The 23823-nt window shown below is 43.0% G+C and overlaps 1 protein-coding gene across 6 annotated transcripts in view; it reads right to left on the minus strand.

Annotated features, from left to right (window-relative positions):
* Positions 1–23823, minus strand: part of SIK3 (SIK family kinase 3) — a 243932-nt gene that overhangs the window by 11373 nt on the left and 208736 nt on the right. Inside the window, exons 7-21 of one of the 6 annotated variants that reach the window (XM_079105414.1) lie at positions 20046–20164; positions 19417–19527; positions 19023–19166; positions 18555–18632; positions 18333–18442; positions 16823–16976; positions 16399–16554; positions 12851–12921; positions 10635–10778; positions 6740–6890; positions 5904–6029; positions 5543–5628; positions 4992–5101; positions 3447–3786; positions 1966–2672 (exon numbers count right to left, since the gene is read on the minus strand). In XM_079105414.1, the coding sequence (XP_078961540.1) occupies positions 1966–2672; positions 3447–3786; positions 4992–5101; positions 5543–5628; positions 5904–6029; positions 6740–6890; positions 10635–10778; positions 12851–12921; positions 16399–16554; positions 16823–16976; positions 18333–18442; positions 18555–18632; positions 19023–19166; positions 19417–19527; positions 20046–20164 (2607 nt within the window). Of the gene's footprint in view, positions 1–1965; positions 2853–3446; positions 3787–4991; positions 5102–5542; positions 5629–5903; positions 6030–6739; positions 6891–10634; positions 10779–12850; positions 12922–16398; positions 16555–16822; positions 16977–18332; positions 18443–18554; positions 18633–19022; positions 19167–19416; positions 19528–20045; positions 20165–23823 lie in introns of all 6 variants that reach the window. The other 5 variants (XM_079105411.1, XM_079105415.1, XM_079105416.1 and 2 more) reach the window with 5 other exon arrangements.

Below are 23823 nucleotides of genomic sequence, written 5' to 3' on the forward strand. Positions count from 1 at the left end.
AAGCTGGAAGAAGTAGGACACATGAAGTGAAGTCCTTAGACTTGAAAGAAGGGATCTGACAAGGACCCACTAACGGGCCTGCAAGTTTCTCTAAAACTGCCAGGAGAACTGAGCGGTGTGCTATGATTTTGGTGGCAAGTTATAGCTGGACCTGCATTTTAGAAAACCTCTCCCTTTAGCTTCTATGCGCTCCTCCACATTTAATGCACTCCCAACTAACCCAGCTTGCTTGCTGGCTAGAACACTTCCTGAGACACTCTTGCCACTTTCCTCAGGCTTCTCCCCTAAACCCAAATATACTCTCCATCTTTCAAGATCCAACCCAAACACCACATATATTGGTTGCTGGCATTAAACAGCTTTCCAAAGGAGTTTCCTCTGACAATCAGATATTGAATCTAATAGGCTCTCCAGCCTTTCTGTACACAGGAGTCACACAGGAGGGAAAGTGAAGAGAACTTAAGAGAAAATATTTGTGCGGTGGTACTGGGGATTGAACCCAGGTGAACTCAGGGGCACTCTGCCACTGAGCTGCATCCCTAGCCCTTTTAAAATTGTTTTTAGTGACAGGAACTCGATAAATTGCCTAGGCTGGTCTCAAACTTGCTCCTTGCCTCCCAGGTCGCAGGAATTTCAGGCAAGTGCTACCACTGAGAAAATAAGTTTTGAAGAATAATACTTCATAACTCTTCACACACATGGCGATCCATGGCTGGGGGAGGCACTATTTGCTTCAGCTTCACTCCTTCCCCAGTGCCTTGAACACCCTGAGCATGCTCAGTAAGCATCCGATAGAGAAAATGAAATAGCTCTTGGGTTCAGTTGCCACTTGCCAGCTCTTGACCTTGTGGGCAAGTGATTAATCTCTATGCCTTAGTTGTCTTACCTAGTAAAATGCAGATGACAAGTGGTTGCAAGGATTAAATGAACTTATATGTAATAGTACATATAAAAGAATATGAAAAGCATACTAGAAGCATCAGGCACACTGCTTTTTATGGAAGCCATAGTATGCTAATTTGCTGAAAGCTTTCATGTACCCATGAATCTCTTCCATGGTACACCTGCTCTGGTCATCTCACCTCTGCTGGAACACTCCCAGCAGGAAGCTTTCAGGCTGCAGAGGCAGCCTATTCCATGAAGTTCTTCTAAAGGTCTTCAATAGGGAGTTGAAATTCACTGCAACTTCTATCCTGATCTCAGTTCTGCTCCACAATATGCCCAGAAAAATCAAATACTTTCTTCCATCTGACAGGTATGATGTTTCTCCTGTGTTGTTCCCTCCAAAGCCTGAACAGCCCCAGGTCTGCCACCTGACCTGCCGTGAGAGCTCCCAGCAGCCTAGTCTCCTGAAGTACAGCCCACTGATGAAATGCCCCGAGTAATAAGAAAATCTCACACTTTTACACATTTTTATCACAGATTTTAGATCACGTACTTTTATGTATAAACACAAATGTTTCAATCTTGACAAAACTGCAAAAAAAATTTTTTTTTAAATTCCTCTTGCTTTTTTCACAGAGGAAAATGAGAATCAACTGGCTTAAATGACATGGCTATCACATTCACGATGGAGGCAAACAGATATAGGTGTTTCAACTCTCAGTTCAACACTATTTACACTAAATTTTCTTAGTATGAATTGTCCTTTTTCTATTGCAGAGCTACTTTGATGACAGAAACTTCAGATTCCAGGAATCTACGGTATGAACAGGGGTAACAGGTAGCGTAGCTTACTGAGTATACCAGGTATTAACTGTCCCTCACTATTGTGTTATTTGGAAAACAAACTCCTTACCCACTAATACCTGCTTTCTATGTGCTTCTCCCTTACGTGGTCCTGAAGGTCTTCTCAGGATTTTTTTTCTTAGGAACACAAAGTACTAGCTGAAACAAGCTAACATTACTGGGTCACTTGAATTAGGGCAGACTGGCACAGAACTTTCACTTTGAGGGGACTCTTACCTCGGCTGGGCACCTTATTTCTACTGAACGCAGCAGTCGGCTGATGTCCATAGGGATGTATTCCCAATTCCTGGGCATGACTCACAGTTCCTAGCAAAGATTCAGGGTCCCCAGGTCCACCGGTACTCAAGAGCAGGGGGCTGTCGTGGCAACCTTTGGTCAAAGTATTTGAACTCCTGCTGTCCAGAAAGCCCTCCTTGGCCCCCTCACATGTGCAGTCCTCTTCCATGCTCTCTGAATGCATTATTGCTGGCTGATGAGCATACCCGTGGGACGGGGTGGGTGAGGACACCTGTGAGATACATTCTTGTGCCCTAATTTGTAGAAGATGCTGGGGGCTGTTGTGGTGGTGGTGGTAAGAGTCAGCATTTTGATAAGATAAAGCCTGGCACTCTGTCATACTCTGTCCCCCAAGGCTGGGAGCCATGCTCCCAGCATCCCCTTGGTTCATGTGCCTGAACAACTCTTGGTACTCTTGCTGCTGCTGTTGTTGCTGCTGCTGCTGCTGCTGCCGCCTTTTAATGAGCTGTGCAAACTCTGCTGGGGGCAGCCGAATGTCCGAGTGGCCGGTGAGCGAATGCCGGGGAGAGAGCAGTCCTTGAAGGATGTGGGGTACCTGCTGGTGTCTGGTGTAGTCTGGCGGCGTGGGGGACAGCAGGGCCTGCTGTAGTGCTGATGTAGTATAGTGTGGCGCTTGCTGATGTGCACTGGGAGGGAAGGTGGGGAATTGGTCAAGTGGAGGGACTTTCAGGGCTTGGGTTGGAGGGAATCCCACTCCTGTTGAAGGGCTGTAGTTGCTGGGGGAACCCCGGGACTGGTCCGAAAACAGGTGGGGGTGTAACTGCGCCTGGTCGTAGTTAGCAGGGGAGAACCGATTCACGTTCAAGCTGCAGACACAAAAGGGAGTGAGTACCAGGCATCTGTGTGACGACTGAGCTAGGCTCCCCTGGGGAACAGCCCCTACCCTTCCTCATCAGGGAACACCCAGCTACAGAGAATGATGGTGCAACCAGAAGGAGAGGAATGTTTGCACCATCCCTATTTGTCCCCTTATTTGCTTATCCAAATCTTCCAAGGGTCACGGCAGGCACTGTGAGCATCATCTGAAGGCAGCAACCTGGCCTACCTTCAAATGTCATCTGAGCTACTAAGAGGCAGCAGTCTCTTAGAGGAGTGAGAGTTAAGACTCCTAGAAGAATGGACAAAGGAAACTGGTATTTCAGCACACTCCTCTAATGGCTTTATCTTTTCTGCAAGCAATCAGTAAGGTGGCTTTGCCATTTTCCTCTGCTGCCTCATTAGCATTTTAATCCTGGGTCCATAAGTAGTTTACAAGTTCATTCCAAATCCACCACTCTGGTTTTAGAAAGAGTGAAACAGGAGCACAGCCTAACCAGACCCTTTGTACTTCCCTCCTTCTCTCTCACCCCTCCCACCTAGGTGGCCTAGATAGAGGGCTGGGTGACATCAGGCAGTCTTACCTGTGGGCCTCTGCGCTGTCAGCACTCAGCTGCTTGGACAAGGGTCGGTGCCCATAGCTGAAGGTGGCCATCAGGTTGGTACGGTGCTGCATCTGAATCTGACTGGCACTTGGGCTGATCGAGATGCCCCGCCCGGCAGAGCCTGCAGCTGTCCCTGGCATGTTGCTGAGCATATCAACTGGCTCTTGTACTTGGATGGTCACCTGCTGTGACTGGGTAGGCTGCTGCATGCCCAAGCAGGTTAGTGCCACATTAGGAGGTGGGGAACAGTTCTCGGGCTGGGGCTGGAAGATTGCACTGCGGGAGGGTAAGCCTTGGAACTGGGAGGCAGAGGCAGCACCTGGAGAGAAAGGGACCTCACAGTGACTGACCAAGTGCCCAGGTTACCTGCCTGCTGGAAGTAATGGAGCCAATGAGGAGACTCACATCAGATAGCATCTAGAATAGTCTTCTCAAACTTCAGTGCACAGAAGTCCAGAGGACTTGTTAAAAAATAGCCAAGTGTGAGGGCCATACCTGTAATCCTAGTGACTCAGGAGCTGAGGCAGGAGGATTGAAAGTTTGAGGCCACCCTCAGCAACTTAGCAAGGGCCTAAGCAACCCAGTAAGACCCTCTCTCAAAATAAAAAATAACATGGGCTGGGGATGTAGCTTAGTGTTGTTAAAGGTTCCATCCCCAGTAACCCCCAACCAAAAGATTTTTTAAAAAGATTTCCAGGTCCTACCCACAGAACTTTGATTCAGTAGATCAGGGTGGTTCCCCCAAAATTGGTATTTTCAACATTTTCCCCTAAAAGCTGGTCTGTGAACTCTATTTTGAATAATTCAGATCTAGCAGTGCTTCTCAAACTTAAATGTATACATGGTCTGGGAATCTGGTTAAAGTGTACATTACCACTTAGCAAGTCTGGGAAGGGACCTGAGATTCTAATTTTCTTGCTAAAATAATTGGTCAAGGGACCCCAGTTTGAGTAGAAAGGGACTAAAGGCAATTCTGACCCTTCTCAAGGATGTTCAGGAAGCCTGAAAGAAATTTACATTGTGCGGTAATTTCTGAAAACTCCTACTAATTGGAGTCTACTCATTTTACTTTCACCTAAACAAGAGATGTTCCCATATGCACCATGGAAAACCAAATGGAGGTGACAACAAGAAGCTTCTGGTGCAGTATTCTATTTGGTAGGGCTGGAGAGGATTTTAGTAAATGTATTAGTAATAGTTAACATTTACTGAAAACTATGTCAGAGACTTGCAGTCTTTACATTTATTTATTCATTAAATACTATTTTTGTTATTGCCAATATTGTTGAGAAAGCTGAGGTACACAGAGGTTAGGGAAATTTACCTAAGGTTTCACAGTCAAGAAATTGGTAAATCAAGGAGGGCTGGCTCTAGAGTCCACATCCCTAAATATTATGTTATTCTGCCTTTCAAATGGTTCATGATACACAAGAGGAAGGTGGTAAAACAAAACAAACAAACCACAAGGACTAAGACATTCTCCCCACGTGGCATCTGACGTTCAGTCTGGGCCTCTCCACTCACCGTGTGATTGGATCATGGCATTATTCATGGGGGGAGGACTATTACTCGGTTGCCTGAAGAGATGGTTGTTGGAGTGGTTGGGAGGTGGACTTGAAGGTTGAATCCTTAACCTTAAAAATGACAAAATGGACAAATAAACTTCCTGAGGTGACAGAATAATCTTGAGTTAAGTTTCAGTTATAAAACACACACAAGTAGAATTTTTTTTTTAAAGTTTTGATAAGCCACCATGGTAGAAAACCACACATGAGCCATCTACCACTGTCAATTAAAAACCTATGCACATCTTATTTCACCAGTCTTCCCTGCTACAGAGGCAGAGTTCACTGTGTCTGTCCTCTTGTAGTAGGTAACAGACTATTCTGTTCAGGGGGCTAAGAAAATGAAGTGGCAGATTTCAGGGCGGCTGCTGACCTTTAAACTGGTTTCTCTGCTTTTTAAGCAGACACTTCTAAATGAATGCTAAAGTTGGTCAATATCTCCCATGATTCAGGTTTAGGATGCCTGCTATAGAGCCAATGGCTTAGGCATAACAAAAAGTGATTTGTTACCTCTGGAGCTGGTGGGTGAGGAGGGCTGGTTGATTTTCACACGCAGCCTGAAGAGGTGGGGAAGGTTGAGGAGGACAGATAGAGTCCTAAAACATACATGGGGGAAAGGAAAATAATAATTGTGAGCATGAAGAGTAATTAGAGCTATTCTCAGGAAGGGAAGAAACAGAGAGAACTATCTGTGACTCAGATTTATGCTTTTGTGGTTCATCAAAAGATCTGTTACCTTTGCTCAAACATGTCAACCATAAACATAACTCAATGCCACTTTGCCCTGAGTGTGTTCCTCCAAAATGCACAGGCAAATCAGCCTGAAAGCAAACTCCAAACAAGTTGGAGAAAGCAAAGAGTGAGGGCCTACTTGAATTTGCTGCTGGAGAATTTGATGGTGCTGCTCCTGCTGGTACAGCATATGTTGCTGCTGGGTCTTCTCCAGGGTTCTTTCATCAATCTGCCCCCCGTACATCTTCTGCAGCTGCTCACACTCCTGAAGGGAAAGTAGTTAATACAGATGGGATGCAGCCAGGCCCACCCCATGCAGTGCTTTCAGCGGATGTAGATCTGCCCAAGGTCTCATGGGCAGAAAGAGCCACAGGAGAAGAATAGTGTCCTTGATGAGCAACTGATCCATTTACATAGATATATGTGTACTAAATACCTTCACTCTGTTCTGCATGAACAAAAGGGAACCATCAAGGATACATCAAGGCCCATGTATGAGTGAAAGTGTCCAGAGTGAAATCTGTGTACAAGGCACCTGCCACTCGAAGCAAGGTCACCAGGAAGGAAGAAAGGAAACTGGCCCTTCACAGAAGCCTGGAGCTACATTTCCTGCCTCTGGGAGTACCACTCCACACCAACTGGAGAGTATGACAGGTGTAACAGGCTCCAGTAAGACCCAGCACCCTGTATCAAGAGGAGAATAGCAGGGTTGCTTAGAAGTACCTTCCCTGGTGCTTCCCCCTAAAACCCAAGCCCAGAAATTCCTTTCCAGTGAACTAAGCAAGTTTGATTCTGGGGAGAGCTGTATGTAACAAGAAGTAAGGAAAGAGTGTTAGAAAGCTCTAGTTTTTTAACCTATAAAACTGCAGTGTTGCTGATGTGAAGAGGGGTAGCAAGTTTACCACCCCAGTGCCTCTGCAATACTGGTCTCTGTTACCCATGCTTCTCCAGAGATGCCTGCCATCTCTCCATTACCTGCTGCAACTGTTTGATGCTGCTGTTGTTGCCCATTTTTTCCAGGTGAGCTTTGAAGGCCTGGATGCTTGCAGCCCCATCTGAGAACCGGCGCACAGGGGAGAAACGCTCCGTGGGGAGGTGCAGGGTGTTGGAGTCCTTGTAGGTAGAGCTGAATACATGGGAAGAGAAGGTTAGGGGCTAGGACTCAGGGGTTTTGACCAAATCACACAGGGATTGCTGTTCCAGACGAACACAAAGATGGCTGGCTGCATGTGTAGCCCTGTGTATTAGGCCTGTTCCATGCCATGTCCAGAAGACACACGCTGCCCTAGCCTCCTTCCTTCAGAGGACTCCAGGGATACATTTTCCATCTTCACTTACCTTCAGTTGGCCGACTTTCTAGGCCTGAGGTTCTGGGAGCAAGTACATCCAGTTCTTATAAATACACTAGACCAGAGAGAAATGCTCCTCAGTATCCCCCAGGGGTGGCTGAACAGGAGCTTTTAAAATCTATCCGGTGTCTTGATAGACTAAAATTTCACCATTGACCCATGATTTTCCCTAAGCAATAACCTCTGTACGACCAGAGAAACTATAGGCAGCTTGTGGTCAAAGGTCTGACCCGGAACTCAGAGTTCTGTGCTAGAATGGGAGGGTGAAGGTTGGGGCGGAGGAAAATGGGGACTTCTGAACCCGGGATGGACACAGCACACTCTTAAGGAATGTAGGCCTCAAGATCCTGCACGTACCTGGTGAGCAAAGGCGGCTGCCTACTGCGAATGCTAACTTCTCAGGGAAGCAGCACCCACCCCTCCTCCTGATAGAGGAATCATGTGCGTTACCTTCAAAGAGCCCGCTGCTCAATCAGAACACAGTCAGTGTCTTCCAGAAAGAATGAACAAGCAATTGATAAAAGAATGCATCAGGGTTAGAAGCTAACACCTATACCTGTTACCTAATCAGAAAGAGATGTTTATGGGTTGAGGTAAGCAGATAAAAGTCTGCCAAGGCAGCATTCCAACAGCTGATGGGAAGGGTCAGGGTTTCATAGCCAGGATAGAGATGACATTACACTGAACTATGAGTGAAATGATGGATCACCTTGCCAGTTATTCAATTTGGACTGAAGCAGAACCACAGCTTAGGAAGCAGGTTAACAAGTGAGTTCAAATACAATGCAGACAGGAAAGGAGCTGGGGTAAATGAAGGCTGTGCAGAGATGTCAAGAGAATTCTGGCAGCAGGCAAAGTCCTTTACCCTCTCTCTACCAATGATAACTTCTATTTGAGACTACCTGAAGCTTGACAGAGCTGAGCTGATGAAATGAACACACACACATATCTGTTTCAGTAACATAAATGACAAACGAATTGGGGATGAGAAATGATGTGGGGGAACACAATCTAGAAACAGTGATCATGAAAGTTGATTTCAGGAGCATGGTCTAAAAACTTCTCTTTTCTGTCTCCATTTCAGATTTTTTTGAGAGAAAGCAAGTGTTATTTTCCTTCTCAAATTCGACTCCTATACTGTCAATATTTTTTGATAACACATTTCTGATTCATTCAGAAAGCTGTGTTCGTCAAGCAGACAATACAGTCTTTCTACGCAAAAAAAAAAAAAAAAAACATTCTCTTTCATCAGAGCAATAAATCCCAGGTCCAGGTATTTCATGACTTTTTCTGAAGCTCAGGTTGAGAAGAGACTGAGCCCAGGGTCAGTCCAGCACAGTAACTTCAGAGGAACAGTTCTGATGGAGTTGCTCATTTTAGAAGTACTGATGGTATCACTTGTGCTTGATTTTATTTTTATTAGCAATCATGTTCAAACTCAGGACAGCCTCATATTATACTCTCCCATTAAACTCTTCAAACAGAATAGTTCCCCACCTGGAGAGATCCCATCTTGTGTTAACTTTTTTTTTTCACACCTTAGAATTTTTTAAAAAATTTAAATTACATATTTCTAGTTCTATCTCCATGTCGGACTTCATCTCTTACACCTCAGAAGAATAGATACAGATACTGTTCTTTTATCATTTTTCTCCAGAAAAAGAAAGAAATTCAATAACCTATCTAGATCATCCATTTTCAGTGGTTATGGACTTGGAAAGTTTCTCTTTTCCCTTGAAGACTAACTTTAATCTCTGTATTACATATTTGTACAGTCACCCCACAAAAACATGCTGAGTTTAAACAAATAGCCCACCTTACACAATCTGTCACTCATAAAGGATTCATTTGCTTCCAATTCAAACTGCCTTTGGCCACAAAAACCTTGAAACACTTTATCAGGAGTGTTCACACAAAAACAGACAGCAGACAGATTTCTAGCAGGCAAGGCCTTGACAATGATTGTAGGCAGGGTGGATACCACATAAACAGAGCTGTGGGCCAATGCAGTCTTCCTTTAGTAACAAGTGTAAACAGAATATAAGGTCTGTGACAAAGGCTGACATAGAAATGTGCTGATCATCATGTTTCTCTGGAAAAATAACTCCTGAGGGACACCTAGAATTAAAGAAAGATCCCCAAAGGACATAAGCTAAACATAAAAGACCCCCATGAGGGCAGAACAATGCAGTGTCAGACTGTAAGGGCAGGAAAGATGGAGACGAGGAGAAAAGAATAAGCATCTGTTGGGCACAAGTGTAGAACCCAGAGTTACAAGAAGGAAATTTATAGGTGGAGCAGAAGGCAGCTCTCCAATATTCCCTCAAGGTGCGCTTCGATGTGTACCAATGACATAGGTCCTGAGAGATTTTCACTTGAAAAAGACTGTCTGTTTCATCAGAGTTTTAGTTGAGAATCTTCATTCATATTACTCCTAACAGACTACTTTTGCTAAATTATTCAGTCATTTATAAAAGCTTATCTTCTGTCTTCAGAGTTCCAACGTGGCGCTAATTAAGTCCTGGTCTGCTCAGAGTTCACCTATCTCTGCTGATTACATGATGTCCAGCGGGTTACTAGTATATAGACACACTGCATCCAGCTTGCAGTGAGCACTGGTTGCAAGGTTTCATAAGAACACGCACATAAAGGGGATTTCCTTAGACTGTCTGCTACTTAACCTTCCCAATTAAGACAGATTTTCACTGTCACCCCCAAAAGGAGTGAAATAAAATAAGCTTGAGCAATTGATGGTGACTTTGAAAGTGTGGCATGAGCGTGGAGACAGCTTCAGAATGGAGTGGCTAAGATTTTTAGTCATCAAGGTATTCACAGAAGAAAATCATCTTTTTACTCAAAGTGTCACCTCCCTTGTTTCCAGGCTCACTTGGGTTTGAAGAAGTTTCCCTGGTCAGGAAAGTTAAACTCATTTTTATTTCTTCAAGAGAATGAATTATAAATGTTAATAGAGAGGTAGCAGAAGATTTTGTTATCCAAATATTGAAAGAATGACTTTCTCAAGCACATCACTCAAAAGGATGCTGCATTCCTGCTCTGCCACTCACAAGAGATATATCTTCCTCCATATCCAACCCTGTTGTTCGATGGTGACATGATATGAAGTGCTTACTCCTTTGAAGATGATGAATATTATGAATTATTAAAAGTGAAGTCTATTGAATATTACTACAAATCCTTTATTTCCAGTTGGCCTTCTGAGGGCTTCACTTCCTTGAAGGTCTCAAGTTCAATTTATCTATGAGTCAATATCTAGAGTCATGGGAATCAGCTGCAGACAATAAATAGTCTGCAAGATAATGGGAAAGAAGAATCTAGCATTGCTTCAGGACCCAGTAGAAAACCTTTGCCCTGTGCAGTGCTTAGTGCAAGGAGCTGAGAAGATGTGAGTTTAGGATGACAGCTGGCTTCTACTTAAAGACAGTCACCATCAATAGGAGACTAATCAGAAGGGTGCCTGTCCGTGAACCTCAAGGAGCTCACACTGCCATGTGGCTACTCACCGATGCTGATCAGGTACCAGGTGAGGAGGCCAGACCCGGGAACGGAAAGGCTGCTGTCCTAGCTGCCGTTGTAGGTCCGGTGGGATCTCAGCTGTAGGGTTGGTCATGGCCAGTGTATGTCTTTTGGACCTATTTGCCAAGTACCTGCAACAAGCAGGAGCACATTTCATAGTAAAAAAGACAGACAGGAATACTCCTCCATAAGAAGCAACAGAATTTAATCCAAAGCACTCAGTGAAATAGTGCCAGAGATCAAAAAGTGCTCCAAAGCAAACAGATCCCTGAGAGGATGACTAACTGGCCAACAAAAGTTGGCTTAACACTGAAGTGGTTGAATTTTGAACTGAAGAGTACTCATTGAAGAGAAGAGAGAAAGCAGATCTAGCTCACAAAGATAGGAAGATCAATTTTCCTTTTAATCCATTCAATAAAATAAATTATTTTCTACATGTTAATTTAATTCCTCTTTTCCCTCCAAATTTCTGAAATACAAGTCAGACAAAAGGAGTCGTAAGGCCTATTCCTAGAGATGAGCCAAGAAGGGTAAGTCTTTCGGTCCCACAGGCCCCAGGTTTTAAGGCTGTTCTTATTAGAGGTCATAGAAAACAGACTCTTCTCTTTGGGGATGAATTTGAAAACTACCTCTTCCCTCATGACCGGGGATTAATTACTGAAGAAGAAAAACTAGACCCACATTTTGTAGAGGATGAAGAAATAAAACCACGCAGAATGTTTAGAATTGTTTTTAAGGGGAGAAAAAGGCGAGGCGGGAAAACAGAAGAGTTTCAAAAGCCCAAGAGTCACAAGCTGATGACTTTCTCTGAAGACCTTCTAGACCCCTACTTTGGCAATGCCATCCACAAGATACCAGCCCCCTTTGTCTGGTGAATGGCTTCCATACCACTGCTGCTCCGAAGGCAGTAAAGTCCAAGAACAAAGAAGTCGAAATAAAATATTGCTGTCCCTCTTAAGACGGAAGGCAGTGGATCTCTTCATCCCTCATCTCTTCGTGACACCAGTAGGGCTCGGCGGCCACCTTACATACCCTGTTGTCAGCAAACCTCAGAAACAACAGCATCAAGAGGAAAAGTCACCACACTTTCCTTCTATCGGTTAAGCTGTGGAAGAAGCTGGCCCACCTAGCACCCCTGTTCAATATGGTTTTCTTTACACGTGGGCCCAGCTTCATTTTGAACAGCAGCTCTTGTACAGAGCTCCTGGTAGTAGGAAGAGAGTCCCGGTCAGCAACCATCAGGTTCCGAAAAAAACGGTCTTGTTTCATTCTTAACTACCTAGCCCATTTAAACTAAAGTCAGTTAACAGACTGTGATTAGCAGTATGTAAACTTGCCAAAGAGTAAGCCATCAGTGATTTAATATCCATTTGATAAAGACACCCAAAGGTTCCCCAAGAGCCCACGAAAACCATTTTATTTCAACTTTCCTCAAGGGAAAACATATAATCTTGAAGAACACCTGGATTTCTGGGAAAATACATGCTGGATTCTGGTGAAACCGCTCCCCGGAAAATAAGAAAGACAACTCCCACCAGGGGACATGCATGGAGCTGAGGACCCGGGTTAATGGGACTGAGGTCAAATGAACAGTACAGCATGCCTGATGGTCACTGCCGTTCTCTGTGAATTAGGCATCTCTCAACAAGGTTCTGCAAACAATGGATATTTGCATCTGTCCCTGGCCCGAATCCCATATTTTTTTTTCAATATCTCTTTGTTGGCACAAGGGAGAAACACACAGCAAACAGTACAAGAGGTATTCATTCATTCTCCTGGAAAGGAAGAGTCCATGCCAGAGGTCCATGGCCAGACTAGCTAGGATCACTGTCATCCCAAATCTCCAATTTCTTTTCAGTAAACAGTTCTTGGCAGGTAGGAGCAGGCTTTGTGCCTTGTGAATACTATCAGAGTTGCAATATGAAGGCAGGGGACAAGGAAGGAAGGAGGGAGGAGAGAAAAAGTTCTTATGGTTATTGCTGTCACTTAGGGGACTTCCAATGGTGCTTACAGAAATGAAATTTTCTGGGTAGTCTTCTGTTACTTCCATGTGGGGAGGAACATGCCATCTGGCTTGAGCAAAGAGACCACACAAATGTTGAAGCTGCACTGTACCACCTCCTTGGGCAGAGGTGACCTTTCGTTGGTTGCAGGGGGAGCCTGCCCAAGGACGTTCTGCAAGCACTGCCAGATGTCACATTACCTCTGCACAGCTTCCTGATCTGGCTCCCCATCCGAGCTCTCCTCGTCCACAGGGGTAACTGCTGGCACTGCCTGAAGAGAGACAGGAAGGAAAAGCTCAAGGTGGCAGCTTATTCTCTAATGTTTCTAGATATCCTAGTAATGGGGCTTGGAGCAGGATTTTCTGTTAACGTCCTTATTTATGATACTTTTGTAGGACACCTGGGTTACATGGAACTTTCATATACCATTTTCCCATTTTTACCTTGCTCAGGTGATAGTAATTCAGATTTCTTCCTCTTACTCTTCATTCATTGACTCATTTATTCAACAAATAGCTGAATGCCTACTACATTACAGGATAAAAGGTGAGTTTACAGATAGAGTCCTTGACCTCATTTTATAGTCTAGTGGAAGACAGAGACAAGCAAACAATTAAAAAGCATGACCAAGTTCTCCACAGTCAACAGAAGTGGGTGCTTAGGAATCAAGAAAGGCTTTCTGCTAATCTTAGACCTGAAGGATATACCGAAGCTAGCCAGACAAAGAGGAAAAGTCTTCTAGACTGAGGGAAATAGAAAGTGCTTTCTGAAGTTGTTAGAAGGCCTGAAAATAGAGAAGAAAACTATTTACCTATCATGTCTAGGAACTGACCTGTTGTTTCATATTAATGCCACTTGCAGTGTTTCAATGTCTTAACTCCAAGAAAGCATAATGATGTTTTCAGAGAACATTTTGTACATAACATAATTGTGTAGTTGCAATTCAATGCTTTAAAATAGCTGTTACCCACCAAAACATGCAAGTGAAATGAGAACCATCACAATACATGCATCACTACAGTCCTACTTCCATCTGCATGAGGACTGGAATGTGAGTATCCTTCTACCTTGCCTTAGACTAGAGCAAAACTCATACTTCATTTACCACAAGAGCATTTTTTAAAAACGGAAGATAATTACAAAACAAACAAAAAATTTGTTGAAATAATTTCATCATTTGAATGCTTCCAGGGTTTCAGATCCTTTACGATAGTTCTATAAGGGCAGAGTGAACAGTCTGGCAGGAGGTGGTTACAGCTGAGGCAGGGGAGGGACACTGTCACCAGTTCCAATGACCTTGAATACTACACAAAGAAGTTTATTTTGAGAAGGGCAGTGGTCAGTCACTAAAGAACGTAAGCAGGAGCATGATGTCATAAGATCTGTACTTGAAAAAGTCAGCTCTCTTTAGTTGCAAGGTGAAAGGGGCTGGTGGCAGGGAGCAGGAGATATGCCTGGAAGCAAGAAAGCCAGTTAGGAGGCCACCATGTTAATCAAGGCAATGGGTGACAGTGATTTGAGTTAAGGAAAGTTAACTCAGGTGTTAGATAACTGATTTAACAGAGCGAATAAGGGAAAGGGAAAAGTTAAAGAAAAAAAATCCGTGTTCCTAGCCCGTATAACTAACCAAGAGAATGACAGTGCCATTTACTGTCACCCAATGGGAGGAAGAGATTTCACAGATTTGTATTAAGTTCATTTGGGGACATGCTCAACTAAAATAAAGCACTTGTGAGATAATGAACTATAGCTATCCGTAGGCAATCATACACCCAGATGTGCAGAACTCAGAGCGTGTTCTCGGTGGGGAATCAGATGGCACCTGAAATCATGGGAGTAAATAAGAATCATGCAAAGAGCATCTTAGGTGAAATGGGAACAGGGCCTAAGATAAAACTCTGGATTTTGTCAACTTCAAGGAACAAGCAGAAAGGAAATCTCAGAAGGAGGGGTAGGAGGAAAACAAAGAATGTACTGGCACAGAAGCCAAAAAAAGAAAATAGTTCAAGGGAAAAAATGGTCAACAGTGACTAATGGAGTTGGGACATCCAAAAAGATAAAGATTAAAAATGCCCACTGGATTTATCAACAAAAGCTTGTTAGTGACCTTGGCAGAAACCATTCCAGTGGACAGAGTAAGTCACCCCACCCTGAAAAGCTGTCCCTGATCCCTTCCCAGCCAATACTGATCTTGCCATGCACATCTCTGCCCCCTAATAGTCCATGATATTCACTTTGGCACTTATTCACACATGGGCTGTTACCATTGTTCAGATACTTCACATAGGCTGATTTTGTTTTCCCCATAATATATCAATAACTATGATATATAATTCTTTTGTTTTCTGGACTGCAGGGTTAACTGAAAGTTCAGTAAATGAACTTACACCAGTCTACAAAGTATTCTGTCACTAATCCATGATAAGGTAAGCATAGATATCAACAGTAAGTTTCTAGACACTTTATAACAATTTAATGTATAATTTTGTCTACTGAATTAAAATTTTAAAATTAGCCCTGTATTTTGTTATATTTTTAAAATTTCATTATTCCAGTGATTCACTTTTACTGTATTTTACAAAGGTATCAATTAATGATGGACTGAAGGGTTAAAAAAAAGATTTGAGCTGGGTGTGCTGGCACATGCCTATAATTCCAGCAGCTCAGGAGGCTGAGACAGGAGGATTTCAAGTTCAAAGCCAGCCTCAGCAACTTAGCGAGGTCCTAAGCAACTCAACAAGACCCTGTCTCTAAATAAAATACAAAAAAGGGCTGGGGATCTGCCTCAGAGTTTAAGCACCACTAGTTCGATCCCTGGTACAAAAAAAATAAGGTTCCCAACTATAGTTTGAGAAGCATTGCCCTAAATTGTCAATATGAATATAGTTAGTACCCAATCTTATTGTATGATGAGAATGAACAAATGAATTAATGAACTATGACAGAAAAATAACCAGAAATAAATGGAACCCAGAGGAGGAAGGAAAAAAAAATCTTTGAATGTGGCTCATAGACAAGGAGTGTGGCTGGTCACAGAGGTGCATACCTGTGATCCCAGCTACTCTAGAGGCTGAGGCAGGAGGACTGGAAATTGGAGACTAGCCTGGGCAATCTAGTGAGATCACGTCTCTAAAAAAAAATTTTTTTTAAAGGGCTGCAGGTGTAGCTCAATGGTAGCTCAATGCTGCATGCCTAGCAGGTGTAAGGCCCTGAGTTCAAACCCCAATAGTACCCCCACTACACACAAAACAGTGTGATTGAGAGATACCAATTGACTAGGCCAAAGCTGAATAATCAAATAATCAAGATTGTAGCAAAATTTGAGATGATTCTGACTGAAGGAAGTAAGGTGGCTATTTTGGAAACCTGTCTAAAAAGCAATTAATTCCAAAGAGTGCTGTTTGATTCAATTGCTTTCTGTCCATCGGGGCAAGTTGTGTACGAGAAGCCCCCAAGCTTCAGGAATGAGGCTGGACTTAACAAGGGTGCCTGTAAGTGGTAGTTGAGGAAGAGCCTCTCTGGGGGCCTCTCTGAGTAGAAATGATCTGGTAAAGTAAGGGAGTCAGTCAAGAATAAACACTGGAAGAGTCTACTAGCCTGAAGACAACGAGAATACACTAAGTATCAAAAATGTGGAGAAAGAGGGAATTCAGACATGTAAGTGGGTCCTGGGTTCCCAACCGTAGGCCCACAACCTTCTTATCAAAAACCTCTGAGAAAATCAGTTGGGTTCTGTGTTGCTACTCACTGGTGTCATGGTGACAAGTGGGGAGGGTCCCCGTGGGCGCTTCAGCAGCTGTTGGGCATGCAGTTGGATGTTGGCTCCTCCATCTGATGCCCTCCGGCCAAGGGGGCCCATTCCATTCAGCAGCTGTAGGGTGGGTGGCTGTAACAGAGACTGCTCCTACCAGGAGAAGACGGGCAGGATTGATTAGTAAGATAGGGGTCAAATAGGGGCGAAAACAGCACAACTCTAGTCCACTAAAATTAAGGGGCTCTTTGATCAAGATGTAGACTACAGAAATCCTCCCTCTCCCTCTCACCCAAGTTGCTTTACAAAGAAAATCATTCTTCTCTATAAGGAAACCCTCGAATTCTAGAGAAGGTCCCTCAGTCTCTCAGAGGAAGTTCAAGTTTCTTTTCCTGGGGTAATACTCCCACACCAAAGGTACCTTGTACTCAAGCTGCCCGGTTGGCTGCAAATTTTGCATGGGCAAGAGGTTGTGCATGAAGTTCATGTTAGGGGCCACCTGCAGGAATGGAGCCTGAGGAGTGACTCCAGGAAAGCCAGGAAGGAGCTTCTGCAGATCTTCCATAACTTCCGTGCTGACAGAAAATAGGAAGACAGAGAGCTGTGGTTAATACTCTTACTCAGATGTACTTAAATCCCCAAACTGATGACACTCATTTAGTACAGTTTATTTATTTTTTTTACTTTTCTCCTAAATTTATATTTCTTCCCAGGATTCCAAAGCAAAACAGAAGCCTAATGTGTGGATTTGATTCTGACATTTTACTACCTGGGATTGGGGACCACTATTCTTCACGGACCACTCACGTAAAACCAACAGCTCTGAGCCAAGAGGAAATGCTGGCACAAGTCCAGGTCAGGTTTTCAAAGCCCTGAAGTGAACAGCAAGTTTCTGGGGAACATGAGCCATTGCTAAGACAATGGTTGCCTGAAGTAGCAACTGATTCACCAAGGAAAGAATGCAATTACTCCTGTCAGTGCTGACAGGACAGATAAGTACTGGATGTACAGGGCTGTCATGCTGCAACAGCAGGTTATACAGCAGACTTTAAAATAAGAGACCTTTCCACTAACAGCCACCTAGGACTCCACCCCTTTGCAGCTGACACACTGTGTGGAGCCAGAATGTTCCCCCTATTGCCTGTTTGATCGTAGGCCGAGAACAAGAAACAAAGCAAGCAAAACAGCAGGCATGGGAGTTTTGGAAATTCACTCAGAGAAAAGAGATATTTATAAAGAAAACCAGCTTTGCCCCTAGTTGAACTCTCAGAACTCTTGCTACAACCTTTTCTTTCCTACTCAGCAAAGAAAATATTCATAAAAGAGGTAGGCTATTTTTAATGTTGAGAGTTCTCAACTTGAGAACAAAAATGGAGTGAGCTGGCCTTTGGTCCTTTTTCCCAGAGTGAGGGCATCAGAGAACACTGCGAAGACAGCTTTGGGGAAACACTTAGGCAAACTGATAATGTTGCTGAATTCTTGTTCACTTATATACAAATACATTTATAAGTCCAGATGTATAAATTATATCACATCACTTGTTCTCCCTTCCTAGATGAGTCTTGCCTTAGAACATGTGGCAAACATTTTGAAAAACTGTCAAATTTAGAGGAATTTTAAGGGGCACTTCCGTGTAACTTAGACACAGAGACCTCAATCTTTGTGGGCAAAGTTGCCATCATACTCTTCACCAAAGTCCTGTGAATAATTGGCACGATGATTGCTAACAGCCCACCAGAGCCACCAGGGATACTGTGTAGTTTTAAATCAAACCAATTTTGATCTACCATGGTGCGTTAAGGGTTAAAACTTATCTTAGCCACTTAATTTAGATCTCATCCGGTGGCAAAAAATGTGCCATAGTAGGCACTGAAAGCCAGGTGGGAATTCTCCGCCTTGGTGCTGGGCAGGGCTGTTACATAGACACTCACCGTGGGTCAGCCACACCCACTGTGTGCCTCCTCATTGACAAATAGCGGACCAACGCTTCAGGGGAAGGTTCTTCACCCTCATCACTGTCCAAGTTCACTGCCCCATCCGGCTGAGGTTGGAGGGAAACACAATCAATTAGAAATAGGAAGGAAGGAAAGGAAGTGTGGATATGGGAAAGGAAGTGGTTTCATCGGCAGCTATTGGAGGGTGGTGCTACTTGCCTCCACGATTTGGTTCTCTGGGTTGATCAGCTGTACCTGGGGGACGCTGATGTTCATAGCGGTACCTGCCTGCTCCGCCTGTAAAGTAGTACATAAGTGCACACAAATACCTTAAGCATTAGAGGGAAACAATGATAGCTCTTCAAAGTAGTCCTGACTGCTAAAGTCTTTGGCTCCTCTGCCCTTAGAAGTCACAATAAGTAAGCATTCTTTAGAGAGGACAGTATCTCCCAATGATTTGCTATTTCTTTAAAAAAAAAAAAAAAGGAAAGAAGAAAGCAATGATTGTTACCATCCATCCTCTCTGTCAAAGAAAGGTTCAAATCTTGATTGGTCCCTGACAAAGGAAGAGATGACAGAGGTACGGAAGAACAGGAAACTCTCTTGACTTGGGGTTGGTGAGCATCGGCTAACCCTTACCCCCTGGTGTTACGTGTCCTAAACTAGGTCACTGGAGACATTGCCCACCTGGATATTGACTGGTGCTTGAAATGCCATGGCTCGGGGCATGCTAGGAAGTGCTCCGAGACGCAGGGTTTTATGTCTCTTATGTCGATCACACAGCAGGCTGTAGATTGCACTATAGTGATCATAGGCATCTGACCTTAATGACTACCAAGAGAGAAGGGAAAAAAGTAAAAAACCCTGATGAAATGGCATGTCAATGACCAAAACCCTTTCAATAAAAACATTAGAAGACCAGAGCACCTTCTTTCCTTCCTTCCCAGGCCCAGGAGGGGCAGAGGAAAAGAAAAAGGAGGAAAGCAAAGAGACCCAAGTTCTCAGGAAGGAGAAAGAATAGAAAGCAGGATAGAGGAAGGACTACTACACCTCACTTTGTTCTCCACTCTTTCCTAGATACCTGTAGTGTCCGCTCTTTGTCTAGTCCCATGTCTTCCATGGCCAAGAGGACGTCGTCATTCAGAGGGTCCATCTGTCTTTCTTCCTTCAGTTGCTGGCATTCGGCTATTAACTGTAACATGAAAAGATGCAAGCAGTCAAATCCCCAGTTAATCACCTCAATGTGGCATCATATTCAATGACCAACTTGTTCCATGATCCCTGGCCGAGGATTTTTTTGGCCTCAGACAAAGTCTAAGCAAGACAAGCTCTGGTGGTTGGCTGTGAGCAGATAAGACCCTCCTGTTTCCTGAGCTTCCTGGGGTACCTGGGACGGTCGTAATGGTTTTAAAAAGATATGCTACAGAAACCGCAGGAGACATCCCCATGGTAGGAGAGCTCCAGAATTGTGGGTTATATTGTCTTGAAAGCCAAAAACAAACTAAAATTTTGGGAACAAATGGTAGGGAACCAGTCTCACCATTCTCTTAACAGTTTAGCTGGTTTTTATAGTCCTTGTTTTCTTCCTTTGCTACTTTAGTATTACACAACAGTTTGTACCCAGTGCCTACCCATCTTTTCAGGTCACATGCAAAAGAGACAGCAGTAGCTCTAAGAGGAGATCCCTGAGGCAAGAGGTGCCCAGCTCACCCTGTCGAAGTTGGGATCAGCATCCCCTAGCTTCATCCACTTGTGCTTACAGATCTGCTCCATTGAGAGGCGCTTATTCGGGTCTAACACCAACATGTGACGGATCAAGTGCTCACATTCTGTAACAGACAAACAGCCTGCCTTCAGTCTCTGGGAGGGCAGGCACCAGTGGATCTGAGGACCTACAGGCAAGACCAGCAGGTAGCTTCTCAAGCTCCTTGCTTCTAATTTTGTCTCTCTTTTTCCTTGATTCTTACCTATCTTACTACTTACTCCAGCAGCAGGTGGGCAAAGCAGAGACAGTGGAGATGTGACACTATGGATAATGCTTTCACTACAAGTTTGACCAGAAAAATCTGGGGATAATCCATGGATTTAATTTATTTATATTGAATATAGCCCCATTTAATACAATTAATGGAAAGAAGAATATCCTCTAAAGAGATTCAGTATTTCACAAGGTTCTCAAATATTCAGTTCTACCTTCCATAAGTATTTTATTGGGTGCATTTTCATGATTTGGGTTTTGCTGTACAGTACTTCTCTTCAAAAACTCAGGAAATTTGACATTTATGATGGCATAAGGTATATATGGAGAAAGGAACAGGAATGGGCAATCTCTTTACCACACACTGGGATTCAGTTAGGCTTATGTAGAATATTTTCAAGGTTATTTAAACGTTCACAGGTACAAAAACTGAGCTGTGAGTGAGCAATTCAGATCAACAGATATTTTTCTCTGGGAACACACACTATAGGTTACACTGCAGAAAAAAACAATAGGTTAAAAAATCAAGAAACCTATATTCAGATTTCAAAGCCATCTTCTATTTCTCATTTTTCTGATCTGCAACTGGAGCTACTGAGGATCATGTGGGAGTAGCAGTCATGACAAAGGTCGTGGGTGATAATACAGCAGTATTAACACATTCTTCTAAGCATTTTGCAGTTGTTATTATCTCATTTAATCCTACAGCAATCCTAAGAGGAGTGAATTATCATCATTCCCATTTTAGAAATGGTAAAAATTAGGCAGAGAGAAAAGCTGATAGTGGATCCAAATCCCTAAACCATTAATTCACCATCTTCATCCAAGTCACCATTATCATGAGCTTAGACGCCTACAAATCTCTTAACTGGTCTTTTCTGCTTTCAGGCTTGATCCATAGAGAATCAAATGGGATTTTTCTGAAGCATAAATCTGGGTCTATCACTACCTAGCATATAACTCCATAATCTCTCCCTTTAATCCTCAGAATGAAAATCCGTAGTCCTAGGCCTCCAAGGCTCCTGCCTAGTCTTTGCACATGCTCAGCACACTCCCACCTAATGGCCTCTACGTTTGCTCTCTCCTTTAGCTAGAATGGTTACACCTCAGATCTTCCCTTGTCATTCAGGTAAAAGCTTAAATGTCAGTTCCTTGGAAAGCTCATCCCTTACCACCTACTCTAAAGCAGGCTGCCAGTCACACTTTATTACATTCCATGAACTTTCTTCGCATGAATGATTTCTTTGTGAACTTGTCTTATTTATATATTGACTTGTTTATTGCCTCTCCCACCACAACATAAGTCCCATGTCATTTTCACTACCATGCCCAATATCAAATCTCCAATACCAAAAATGGTTATTACACCTAACAGGGGAGTTGAATAAATATCTTCTGAATACATAAATAAATATTTATTGTATTGAATACTGACTCTAATCAAACAAGACTATATTTGCAGAAATGCTTTATACTTCAGTGAATCTTTTCAACAATCCTATGTTAGATACTCTCATTGGCCCCATCTATAAATGAAGAAGAAACATGATTTTGAAAAGTTAATGTACTCAACATCATAAAGCAACAGCAAGACTGGGACTTCAAAGCTGTGTTCCTGACTACTGTATTAAACATCTTTGGGTTGATACAAATTCCAGTAGATCTATTTTTCCAGGGAAAATTCAACTCTGCAATTTCCATAGCATTTGGCAAACACCATTCTATACCACTGTTTTGAAAGAAATACTATGAGTAATTAAAATGAATTACTCTTAATTTTTAATATTCTCTAGCTTTAAATATAAAGAAGCCCATAAATAAAAATTATTTTCTAACAGGTATCAATTTGTTCTTGCGGTATGACTAAAAGTATATTCAAATGTAGAGAATCCCTCTAAGACAGAGTAAATGCCATCTACAATGTTAAGCTTCATTAAAATTATGTTTTCAGGGTAGCAAGGCTAGATCCCACAACTGTAGCATCACTGACATACATGCTTATGGGCTGGAATTACTCAAGGGAAAAAAATGTTTTTAATTTAGAAAGTTGCCAAAGACCCTTGCTAGCGAGAAGGCTCTGGCCTCGAAAGCTGTGAAGTTGTTGTCAAGGCCTCTAGATGGCACTCGTTTGTTTTCCTTTGATCTCCACACACACTAGTGCTTAAAATGAGATGACCAAGGCCAAATGACATTCGGATACAAGCATGAGTTAAAACAGGGATATATTTTTCAAGGCAATTTCCTTAAAAGCAAAGCAAAACAAAAAATACTGCCGTAGCGAGTTCTAATTAAAAGACATATCTAGTTCCATTTGAGGACCTTGAAACCTATATTTAGTTGTCCTTAACCATTATTTGGACTTGGATACCTTTGAAAATGTCCAGAAAATCTGCACAATAAATTATACACAGAAACCTACACGTAATTTTTGACTATTCAAAAAAGCCAAAGAAGCTTGCCATAGTTTCCCTAAATGTCTACAGGTGCCCAGATCAAGAACTGCTGGTTACAACACCAATGCCTCAAGGACAAGAGCTTTTATCTTGTCCGCCCTACATAATATCCAAAGGAACAGAAATCTAACACTTTTCATCTGTTGCACAGATGGTAAAATACGACAAAATGCAGAATGTTTGAGTAGCATCATCAATTCATATTTTATCTGGGTCATGTAGCTCATGAAATTAAATCAATAAGATTTAAATACATTATTCTACATAAACTATGGAAAGGGGGTGAAAATGAAGGGAATAAATTCTCCTGAACCTAAAAACACAGTCAACCACAAGGCAGTGAATTTAAAAGAGTGGAAAGAAGATGGGTCCTCAGATCAAAGGGTGTAAAACAACAACTTTTCAGATGCCAACAAGTACTCTATTTTAATGTCTAAAATGGTTCCATCCCTTGTTCCCTCCCAAAGGGCAGAGCCTTGAGGCTGAATGAAACTGAAGCACTCTGGGCAATGCAGGAATATGCTGCTCTGCTTGTGTGTGCCAGAAAACCAGCTTCCTTTCGGAGGCTGCTTTCATCTGCTCTGTGCGAGACGCCAAGCGGTCTCTGCAGTGAAAATCACTGTGGGCCCATGAAACTTGATATGCCAACAGAATGTTAACGAGAGGGTGCACAGGGCAGGCCTGCCCCGCTGTGCTGACAGGCACTGATGACTGAGGAGGGAGAGCTCCTGTAATGGGCAGGGTCCTAAAATGGGAATGAAGATCGTCAGTGTGATGCCAGCTAAGCAGGGAACAGCTTTCTTTCTTTCTTGTCTTTAATAACAACTTTCTCAAAGAAGCTGAAAGTATTTGGCTTGAGGAGGGAAAAAATTGAAGATGGTACGGATTAAAAACCAACTTTAAATTCACCAAAGATAGTTTCACAGAAGTTCTGCCTCAAGTTTCCAGGGTAGAAAGGAAAAGACATAACAAAGAATTTCCTGACTAAAACTTTGAAAACATGCCACCTGAAGACAGGGTGAAGGGAGTGAGGCTGATTTATCTTGGAACAGAGAAG

This window comes from Sciurus vulgaris (genome assembly GCF_902686455.1).
Source record: "Sciurus vulgaris genome assembly, chromosome: 11".
In the NCBI taxonomy this organism is placed as follows: Eukaryota; Metazoa; Chordata; class Mammalia; order Rodentia; family Sciuridae; genus Sciurus; species Sciurus vulgaris.